Source organism: Thunnus albacares, chromosome 14, assembly GCF_914725855.1.
Source record: "Thunnus albacares chromosome 14, fThuAlb1.1, whole genome shotgun sequence".
In the NCBI taxonomy this organism is placed as follows: Eukaryota; Metazoa; Chordata; class Actinopteri; order Scombriformes; family Scombridae; genus Thunnus; species Thunnus albacares.
Window position 1 is genome coordinate 9,647,054 of NC_058119.1, and position 11,471 is coordinate 9,658,524.

Genomic DNA, 11,471 nt, shown 5'->3' on the forward strand with positions numbered 1-11,471 from the left:
GTGGTTATGTGTATTTCTTAGGGGAAAAATTAAGTCACAATTGTTGGAGAAATGTCTGGTTTCTGGCATTGTCCCAGATCTGGTACCCCCTCTAACGCTGGCATGCAACATGTAATTGGTCTGGCACGAACTGGTAAATTGCAATTTATTAAATTTAAGATTAGAGGTCTGCTCCACCAAAAATCTAACTTCACAATATCAAATACTCATCCCATGTAGGCTCCAAAAGGCTCTTTAAGGTTTGTAGAGAACAGCAGCTGTAGTCAGCTTGGATCATTAGAGCTACCATGAATTCCAAAACTGACTCAGAATCAGTGCAAAAGACAAGTATTCAAACATATCCACTACTCCATATCTTATTAGCTTGCTTGGTTCCTCTTTACCCAGAGGACTGCCATGACAGATGTCTATCATCCCTGGGCATTGAATACCTGCATCAGGAACTCAGGTAATGCTTTTACTAATTGCAGCTGCATGAGAGGGCTGCAGTGTTGTGTACATATACAGTACAGACTGAAAATGAATGACCATTTTACCCCGGATCATTGTTGCTTTATTTTCCATACAGTACAAGGCAAAGGATGTAATGTGACATCACTTCAAATGCATTTAATTATTTCCACCATAGAATAAAATGTCATTAACTGTTGATATAGGTATTACCTAGCACATGATCATTTATGACAAAGCTAGAGTTGCACTTCATAGTTACATTTGTTTAATAAAAAAAATGACGATTCAATTATTGGCTTCATTCCTTGATTATAAAACACATAATGTTAGGTCCCTTTTTGCATTATGCACCACATACTGGGACACCCCTGTTGATGACCATCACAAGTAAACTGGCACCCTGTGGGAGAGTTGGGGTTGCCCATCAGGATTAATGATTTGATCTCCTGTCTGTATATTGAAGTGCCAAAATTAAAGCGCTGTAAGTGCAGTAGGTTACAATTTTCCTACATCATATTTATAACAGTATATCAGATAATTTCATTAAATTACAGACATCAGAAGAGATAGATTTCCACACACCCCTATAACTTATCGCAAGTCCTTGTGATAATCATACATTCACATTTTCCTGAGGCATATTTTTTTGTGCGTTGAATATCTGTGTCCACTTTTCCAGCTCTGCCTTTAGTGTACTTGCTTCAGGTCGGTCCTCTGGCTTCTCACAGAGCATTGACATAATTATTTGGTTCTGCAAAAAAACATCAAAATAGACCAGCTAATGAGATCTCTTTACAACTAATAAATGCTGTCATGCAACATTTCTGAAGCTTCTGAAACTGAGATTTCCACCTTCTTAAAACATTGTCATCTGTCCTACTTGATATATGATGAACAATTGTTGAAACTGTGCAAACCCCTGTACCTCAAACGATCTAATGCTGTGTTTGTGAAATACTGCTTCATGTGGCAAAGTTAATCAGTTATAGTATCAGAGTAGAGTATTAGAAGAATGTGAAAATACCTCTTGGGGAAAATTCTGTGAAAATTCTTCAGGGAGCTTCTGACTTCTGGCTTTGGTCAACAGCTGGTATTCATGCAGTGATAAAAGGAGAAAATAACATGTTAGTTTCCTTGGGAAAAACAATCACATGTCATCTTATTTGCTATCTACACTTTCTACGCTTTTGATACCTACTGAAAATGCATCACCTACTGGTAAATAACTAGTTTCTTTTATTTGTATGTAATAGACATGGGACTATACATGTGTGTTATGCTAATACTGTCATGGCAAGTCACCAGTAAATGTTTAATAAAATATACAGCATAATGTTATTTGACAATGAAAGACTCACCACTCCTCTTTCATGGCCAGTAGAGAGGTTCCAGAGGAGTTCAAAGTATATCAACCCCAAAGCAAATATGTCCACTTTGCGGTCATACGTTTTCTTGCTCCTCTGTCATAAAACAAGAACACAGTATTAACAAAAAGGACTTCAGCAGCCTAATGTATCCCCTTAATCAGCGTAATAGATTAGATGAAATAGTTATGCTTATGGGGTAAATGAAGTGTGCCAGTTTTCATGGAATTTTATGCCTTTATTATATAGCAACATTAGAGGGATGATATGGAACTAGGCGAGAGAGGGATGGGGAATGACATGCAGCAAAGATCAATCAGGAATCAGTTAGCAGTTAGGACAGGGTGGTGAACCTCCGGAGGCTTCTGGAAAACTGGGAGCCATCATAAGGATGGTGGGCATACAGGTAGTATGACTAATTGTGCCGATTCAAAGAACATACATTTTAAAACAATAATACAGAAGTTAAAGCTACCCTGTAGAGTTTTTGACCACTAGGAGGACTATGGAGAATTGTTTGGAGAAATGTTTTTATGAGTGGGTCCTGTTTTGGTTTTTTTTGGGATAATGTAAGCACACAAGCACACAGGTGGTGCTTTTCACATTCTGCCTTCGGTTTCATGTTGTTCCACTGATCGAGTTAGTGGTGGTAAGACACCAACAAATGTACGGAGTGCCAACAAAGGCAATGAGGAAAAGACAATGCACAATTTAAAAATTTTTAAACATTGCCTTTGTTACAGTTATGTTCTCTAATGGAGCAGATGAACACAACAGTTAGACCTCAATCAGCACGTTTTCATGCACTTAAGCAACCAGGTTATTCAGACAAACCTGATGGTCAATTGGAGAACATGTTTACATGCACGGTAGTAAAGTTATATCCATGTATACATACAGCAGGTTATCAATCAGACTTCTCCCCTCCCCCCAACCTTATTTTGGAATGGCTTACTTGTTTTAACTGTATTAGTGATAGAAGACGCTGCTTCTTTTTCTTTTTTTTTTTGGCTTTGTCTTTTGAGTGTGAGAGGTGACAGGCAGACAGGCTCTCCATTACAGCACAAATGTCTCACTTTATCAAACAGTCAAATGTTCAGTGGTGGGAGCCAATTTATTTAGACTTCCACAGGCTACTTTGTGTTTAATTTCATAGTCAGTGAAATAATCTCTCCTTTCATCCTCCTGCTCTGTCACCTTCTCTGTCTGCAGTCTTTTTCATGTACATGTGTACTTGTAAAAAGCTGATTAGAAACCAAGTTACCTGTACACATGGCCAAGAAATAGGCATTTTCCAGGAGAAATCTAGCTCAGGAAATCAGCTTATAGGAGAAAGGTGACTATAATTAGATTACTTAAGCACATGCAAAAGCACTGAATGCTTGTTTGTGTTTTGGTGAGAAACATGTAATGTACGAAAATTCCACAGGACACCTTTAATGTCAACAAAGATCATCTTACTTGTTCAGGAGCCATGTAAGATTTGGTTCCTGTTTTGCCTGTTCTCTCTGTCCGGTTGTTATCATCATCATCATCATCATTCTCAGTAGTGACCAGTCCAAAGTCCCCAATCTTCACTTCTCCACCTTGTCCAAACATGATGTTGGCAGGCTAAACATTGAAAAGCAAAAACAGCAAATAAAACATTAAAGGGGACATATTATGTTTTTTGTGATTTTCTGTTATTTTTATACTGTTATGATGTCGGATATCTATGTTAAACATGGTTCCAAAACTTGAGGTTAATGTATGTAGAAATGCACCCTGCAAGTCAAAAGCCCAGACATCAACCTGCCCTGAATGCTTCCTTTACGACAGTTCTTTCTACCTTGCTCACGTCAGCTTGTCGCGCATACTAATAAACAGCTTGCCATTCCCTAGCCTTTGTTGCTAAGGTTTTTCCATGTGTTGTTTGCGTTGTCAGACAGAGGCTGAACTGAGGGGCTGTATAAAGTGTCAGTATAAGATAAATAAAGAATTTTTAAAGCTGTAAATCAGCTTTAAAAAGATATTTCAGTAGCCCTTGATTAAAAATATTGACCTAGAAATGTGCATAATACTGTATATCCCCTTGTGGATTTTAAGAAGCACCTAAAAGTGCTATAGAAGAGTCAAAACAGAGTTAATGGACAAGTATAGCATATATAATTATTTTTTCCTGATCATATACATGATTTGAGGCACTTATTTGCACATATATAAGGCCAAATATGTCACAGGATTTGACATAAATACCTACATTGCAAAATATAAACTGATGCATTCATTAATAACATATCCTGGCAGGCTATTTCATCACCTGTTATGTGATGCTCATTTAGTACAAATGTACATTTATGAACATCCAAGTTCACTTCCTGGGTCTTGCACTATCAATCTCCTGACTGAGGACAAGACTGGGGCTTTCTGTCTTTTTTTTTTTTGATGATGACAAGATATTACTCTGCATCTTAACCTGGAGCTTGAGTGGGCATGACGCCCCTGTGTAGGACTATCAAGATGCGTAAACCCCTGCCTGTTGAATAGGACCACATTTCCTGCTGTTATTAGATAATGAAAGTAAATATGACAGGAGATGAAAGAAGGGAAAGGCAGGGAATGACATTCAACAAGGGTCCCCGACTGGACGTGAATCAAGAATGTTTCTGTTCATGGTCAGCCCCTAACCCCTAGACTACCTGGGTTTGGTTGTATAACTTTTGCCAGTTTACACACTGAGAAAGAGTGTCTGCATGGAGTATCTGTGCATGATTGCATAATTTAATCTCTCCTGTTAATGTTTTTGATTATTGCTTTTGAGGATTCAGTACCTATGTGTACATATTGGGGATCAGGTGCCTTGATTTATTTTTATTTTCTTAAATCCAACATATTATAAACTTATGTCACAAGGATCTGTAGAAAAGAATGAGTACAGAATGCCTAGGTGGGTTTATTAGTAAAAAAAAACACCTGACAGACCTTATTTATTACATTGCAAAATGTAAAGGGCCAGTACTCTGTAACAGTGTGAACTAGCCTTGTCCACTGAATGAGCTGTCTCTCAGCCTGTAGTCTTGGGTCTCACCTTAAGGTCTCTGTGGATGAGCTTCTTAGAGTGAACGCACTCGACTCCACTGACTATTTGCTGAGCAATGGGTAGACTTTCTTCTCTTCTCTTGGAGTCTTGCAGAGTTTCCTTATTCTTCTCATTTATCCAATCTTTAAGTGTTTTGGTGTCACACAACTCCATCTTAATGTAGAGGTACTGTGATGATGAATTACTGGTAGACCTAGAAAAGTAAGAAAATAACAAATTTTGACATACCTTAAATGACATAACTTTGTATTTAGTAAATAAATGTAGTAAATACATTACTAAGTGGATGGGACTTACTGGGAAGTGCTGTCACTGTCAGCTGTACTGTCCCATTGGTATTCTGAATCCTCCATCCAACAGTTGTAGTATCGAACAATATTAAAGTGAAGGAGTTCTGATAGTGCCCCCACTTCTCTTAGAGCTTTTCTGATCAAAAGGATTACAAAAAAATGTCTTGGTTAATAAAACTTATTCTCTTATTGATGCATTACTGGCACAAGAATGCTACAATATACATTGAAAACTTTGCATACTTGACTTACTCTTTACTGCGGACAATCTTCACGGCATAATACTTGTCCACCAGTTTTTCTCTTGCTTTGTAAACACGACCAAAGCCTCCTTTAGCAAGATTCTCTATGGAATCAAAGTCTGAAGTAAACCTGTTCAGGTGAACACAATTGTTTAGGCAAAAAGGTAAAAAAAACAACCGAGAAATGTCTTCTCGATTGTAAATCCAATTATTGTAAGATATAAGGCACAAAATAAAGACCACAGCAGTATAAGAACAAATGCTAATATTGCAATTAAATGTTTTATGGTAATGTTTTTCATACCGTGACTGGTTCGATGTGTCAGTTGGTCTATTTTCCATATTTTTGTTTTTGACAGCATCCTGAGAGAATGAAAGACATGACATGGATTTAAAAGGCTGAATGAACTCCGATTTAATTAATAAAAATAATTGAAATTCAATGGCTAATTGTCCATTAGATAACTATATAATGGTGGATGTATGCTCTTTAAGTAGCATGTGCAAGGTGTACAAAGCCAAGAAGTAAATACTTTTTAAGTGTGGCTGTCCACATAGGTAAAGTGAGGTACTGCATTTACATCAATTTGCATCTCTCCACATACAGAGTATGCAAAATGCATGACGGAGGAATTTTGTGCAAAATAACAGACCTTATCGTTGGAAGGGTTGGATGAATCTGTGAAGATTACAGAGTCACTTGTACCCGTTGCCATGCTTTGTGATGATGCTTCAAGAGACTCCCTTGGAGAGTAAAATGAGAGACATTAGTGGAGTTTTCTCAGTATTAAAGCTAAACAATCTGCTTTCATGCTTGTGTTAAGAAGTGCCTTACAGTGAAGATGGTGTTGACAACATGGTTGGTGCACTGTCTACAGACACAGCTGACCTGAAGGATGCCTAAAATGAACAAAAAAGTTGATGAATTTGTTGATGTGATACTTCACCTCAGTGGAACCATTTTAATTTTTCATCATTGTCAACCACAGTTTAAGCAAAAGTAGCTGGTCTTAGAATCTGCTGCCACTATTGTGAGTATGAGTCACTGTCACTCACTACAGCCTGCAGTAATCTATTCTTAATATGACATCTGAAGAACAAAAAAAGCACTGCCTGGCTTGAATGTTTAATAATAAGTGGTTTTTAAAATAAAAGCAGGTGACTATGCCCATGTTTTTTCTTCTCCAATCACCTGGCCATTTGCTGCAAAACTGCTTCACTGGTAGTGAGGCTGTCAGCTTGTGGATTTCAGTATTGAAATCAGGCGACGTTGATACAACGACATTTTTATTCTGAATACAGAAGAAGACATACAGTTCTATTTTCCCTCGACTACACAACACAAACATAACAAAAATAACAGACCTGAACAGGGTTTGATGTGACGGTCAATACTACTGATTCACTTGTACTCCTTGTCATTCTTTGTGATGATGTGTTACGGGACTCCCTTGGAATTACAAAGAGAGATATTAGTACAGTTTTATGAGCATCAGCCATCTATAATTACTAACTAGTAATGTCAATAAGTGCTTACAGCATATTTGTTGGTGATGACAACAGTGATGAGGCACTATCTTGTGATATAGTTGACCTGAAGGACACCTAAAATGAACAAAATAATAATTAGTAGAAGTTGATTTCACTTTTGTAAAAACATTCGGATTATTCTTCATTTTAAACCACAGATATGCAAAAGTAGCTGGTCTTAAGATCTGCTGCCACCACTGTTTCGTCAATATCACTCTCTTCTTAACATGGTGGCATCGAGGGACAAAAATCAGAAAAAATATGCAATCAACATTCTACTTAAGTGATGTATAAAAACTACTGTATATTTGATGATAAAATGGGAATAGAACATATGAATAATATGCATGTAACAATCTACTAAAGTGAAATATTAAAACTATATATTATGGTATTAAAAAAACCCACAAAATATTGAATACCTTGCTGTCCCAGTCTGACTGTTCTTGAAGAGCAAACCAGGCCAGCTGAGCTGCATTTTGTTTGGCCTCCTTGAAAGTCTTACCCTCACCCACAGGGTAGTCCCTGTCGTTGATCACTGCTTTGTAGAACAATCTGTGTCAGAAGGGAGGAAATATTAGGATTTTTATATCAAATCAAGAATTAGTATAGAGTGTTTAGTGTCTATTCAGTTTACAGAGGTTCAGTCAAACTTACTGAAGGTTATGAGGTGGACCGCATCTTTTCACCTCAATGAAATTAAGGATTCGGCCTGTTTTGTGACAGTAGTGGTCGACAATTCCAACGAAATTTGGCCCTCTATTCCTTTGGTCTGTAGACTTCACACCCAAGCTCTGATATGCAATCTCGGCTGCTTGCTCCTTGGCTTCCTTCTTTGTTTTCCCAAAGCCAGCTGGGTACTCTTTACCATCAACCACAAAGCTACAGCGTTTACTGTAATACCATAAAAACCTTAATTAATTTCAAAATTGTAACAAAAAAGACAAAATAAATAAGTATTATTGTCAATAGTGGGTGGAGGCTTACAGATATGCAGTATTTGACTCCAGACTTATTGACTCCACAGTCTTTATGGAGATCCTCTTCTTCACACAATACTCATGGAGCCAGCTTACATAGTTGTTATCAGAGATACTCATCTGATTAACTGATGCAATTGGATTTGCAGTTGCATTTTCTGACTGTCAAGAAAAACAACGATAACATCATCAGTGACACTTGCACTATAAATTAGCATTTCACTTTCGACAATCCAATATGCTCTAGTTTAACAAAGAGGGATGATAATCTTACAGAGTCAGCTGGATTCTGTTGCACCACCTCCAACAACCTCAAAGCATTTTCAGCAGCATTCTTTTTGGCCTCCTTCTTCGTCTTCCCCACACCGCTGTCATAGGCTTTACCATCCAGGACTGCTTTGACAGTAAATCTGATGAGGAATTGTCAGACCTTTGGTTATACAGGCAAATTGACTTGGTTTCGTTCAAGGTGGTGAGATGGATGAAAAGAATATGCCAGATTAATCTCCAAGTAATTAATTTATCAGTTTATCATCAATGTTGTGAACACCTTGGGCCTTCACCCTGATATAAAGAAATTGCTGAGAAATTGATTCATTCATTTTTGAGGACATTATTTCAATGTATGGATGTCTAAACGTTGTTGGGTGTGCATACTGTCAAAAGTATACTCACTCTTTGTGCATCATATATTTCTCCTCCATTACATTTACTTGTACTAGTATTATATACTGCACAAACCACGTTTTCCGGTGGTGAGCCATCTTAAGCAACGACCGGAATAACTGGTTTCAGGTTATTATGGCTGTGTTTAATGCAGTTGCTGGTAGGCTACTTTCTCGTCATTAATACCTGGCCCCAACCTTTATTGACTTCAATATGGCCCTGAATCACCTTATTATTTTTTGTACAATTTGTAAAAAAAATCCTGTGGAGGGACCTACTGAGCAAAAGCTGTTGTCTTACAGTGACACTTTTTGTTCTTTTATGTTATATTAAATTTGTTTCGACTTAAAAGCACAGTTGCATGTTTAGGCTTTCTCTGACAAGGCCTCCTGCACAAATGTTACTAAAACTATTTACCTGTTTATATTATATTTTGATATTTCACCACCGCACACCACCCCCCGTATGAAATAAGTGTCGTTAATGTGCAAAGCATAAGGGGTACCAAAAGCATATTCAACTTACGTTTTATCATGGTCAGGGCCAACAGAGCTAACTTCCTCAAAGCTCAGCTCCGAGCGTGCTCTCTGTGCAATCTCGTGTAGTTTTGCAACGGAGTCTCCCGGGTCCATCATTAATGACGCCGAGGTCGGAATTTGAGATAAAACTACATTTATAAAAATGTCAAAACAAAGCACAGCGCTCACAACAATCGCCTCTGTTCAGTTTCCATCTAACCTCTGCTCCACGGCCGGCTGAACCTCCGTCCCCTTTCGATTCAGCGCACTTTTCCCACCTTAAGTTTCGATTTCCCCACATGAACGTCATGCTCACACTATCCTTGATGTTGTATGCATTATGGACACCAAGGGCGGAAACCACATGACGTGATTATGAAAGGTATCAACTGTCCTGGATATCAATTATTAGTTTTTTCTATATATTTTCTTAATTCATATTTCATATTTTCTTCTTTGGAGCATTTTGTTAAAATGTCTTACTTATTTCCAGTAGGGAGAATGTGGTAAATTGAGCCACCCCCTTTATTTTCTGATATTCTAGAGACTAGAGACACTGTTCATGTGAATGTTTGATCACTGTTACAAGTGTTACAATGTTGATGAATAAATACCTAATTGTTGACTAATGTTAATTTTAAGCCACACACAAACATGCCATACATACAGACGGGTGATAAATTAAAGGAAAAGCCAACATAAAATGTCTTAGTAAGGTGTTGGGCTTCCTCGTGCTGCCAGAGCAGCTTCAGTGCGCCTAGGCATTGACTCTACAAGTCTCTGAACTCTACTGGAGGAATGAACATCATTCTTGAAAAAGATATTCCCTCATTTGGTGTTTTGAGGAGAATGCTAACACGTCAGTCCAAAATCTCCCATAGATGTTCAGTTGGGTTTAGATCTGATGACTGAGGGCCATAGCATATGATTCACATCATTTTCATACTCATCAAACCATTCAGTGACCCCTCGTGCCCTATGGATGAGGGTATTGTCATCCTGGAAGAGACCACTCCCATCAGGATAGAAATGTTTCATCATAGGATAAAGGTGATGACTCAGAACAACTTTGTATTGATTTGCAGTGAGTCTTCCCTCTAAGGGGACAAGTGGACCCAAACCATGCCGGCAAAATGCCCCTCAAAGCAAAACAGAGCCACCGGATCCCCTCACTGTAGGGGTCAAGCATTCAGGCCTGTACCAGTTTTTCCTTTAATTTGTCATCCGTCTGTATAAACAAAAGCACATTTACACACACATTCTTTCTGTAGCTAACAAACAAAGACACACAGTTTAATCTTTACTGAAAATGTTTAGGTAACATGTCGAACAACAGGACACGAACATATCATTTTACTTAAAAGTATGATTTTTTGCCTTTGTTAAATGGATGGCATTAATAAAGTTCAAAATTATCTCAAAACTGTTTGATTTTGTGTCATTTTTATATCAGTATTTAACGGTGGCACAATGTACCTATAGAGCACTCAATTTACCCCAACCTTGGGGCAATTTGTGCCACAGAACTAACTTTTTTTGATAGGTCATTGTTCTAAAACCATAATAATTGGATAACTTGTTTTCATTTCCATGGGTACACAACAACCTGAGGTATATATAGTAACTATTATTTGAAACAAATACACTTTTATTTTGCAGGAAAATCATCAAATGTAAAAAATAGATCATGTTATCCCGTTTCTCCTCTATTCAGTCTTGTAATACTTAATTTCAACTTATTTTTAGGCAGGCTGCAAATTATATTAAAACTAATACATAATACATAATACATAATATAATACATTACTATACTATGTGTAACAGCAAAGACATTGTAATTACTGAAATGACTAAATGTTGGCATGCACTTGAGTGTTACTGACCAGAGAAGTTTCATTGTATGAATTAAGGTGATTTAGACCTTTCAGCCTCCCAATGAGTGTCCCAGATTTCCACAGTAGGAAATGTACATAAACTGGGACAATTTAGCACAAGGAATACTTTTATATTTGCCATTTCTTCTCTGAGTGTGATATTTGCATTCTCTTTTCTGATATGATTAGAAAACACCTCGGTGCAGATATAATGTATTGGCTTCATAACAAAATATATTGCTGAAGTGTCAATTGACGAAATTGTCCAACATTACTCTAATTCACCCTATCTGCTAGGTAGGGTGAATTTGGCAGTGTAATCTTTAATCAAAAACTTCAATGCAAAGACATTTATGTGTACCATTGCGTCCTAAAGCTCACATTTTTAATAATAAAATAAACTAAAATGACTTGATAAGAGGGAGTTTTTTTTCAATGAACTATATTTTCAAAGCAGATATTCAATTTTTTGTAT

The 11,471-nt window shown here is 37.4% G+C and overlaps 1 protein-coding gene across 1 annotated transcript; it reads right to left on the reverse strand.

The window, feature by feature from the left end:
• Positions 1-801: 801 nt before the first annotated feature.
• LOC122997430 (interferon-induced, double-stranded RNA-activated protein kinase-like) lies at positions 802-9,439 on the reverse strand. The gene is made up of 17 exons (XM_044373550.1): positions 9,130-9,439; positions 8,213-8,348; positions 7,946-8,100; positions 7,616-7,852; positions 7,381-7,513; positions 6,966-7,033; positions 6,794-6,878; positions 6,264-6,328; positions 6,082-6,172; positions 5,733-5,791; positions 5,439-5,558; positions 5,194-5,322; positions 4,885-5,089; positions 3,279-3,428; positions 1,812-1,913; positions 1,478-1,540; positions 802-1,204 (listed from the first exon to the last, which is right to left on the reverse strand). The coding sequence occupies exons 1-17, from the start codon at positions 9,237-9,239 to the stop codon at positions 1,067-1,069; spliced, it is 2,046 nt and encodes a 681-aa protein (XP_044229485.1). The 5' UTR covers positions 9,240-9,439; the 3' UTR covers positions 802-1,066.
• Between the last annotated feature and the right edge of the window lie 2,032 nt (positions 9,440-11,471).

Excerpts from the sequence above, each read along its gene's own strand:
- LOC122997430 (XM_044373550.1), bottom strand. The coding sequence starts at position 9,239 with ATGATGGACCCGGGAGACTCCGTTGCAAAACTACACGAGATTGCACAG. Across the intron at positions 8,349-9,129 it reads GGCCCTGACCATGATAAAAC|ATTTACTGTCAAAGCAGTCC; the intron begins GTAAGTTGAATA and ends ATTCCTCATCAG. Across the intron at positions 7,514-7,615 it reads GGTCCACCTCATAACCTTCA|ATTGTTCTACAAAGCAGTGA; the intron begins GTAAGTTTGACT and ends CTTCTGACACAG.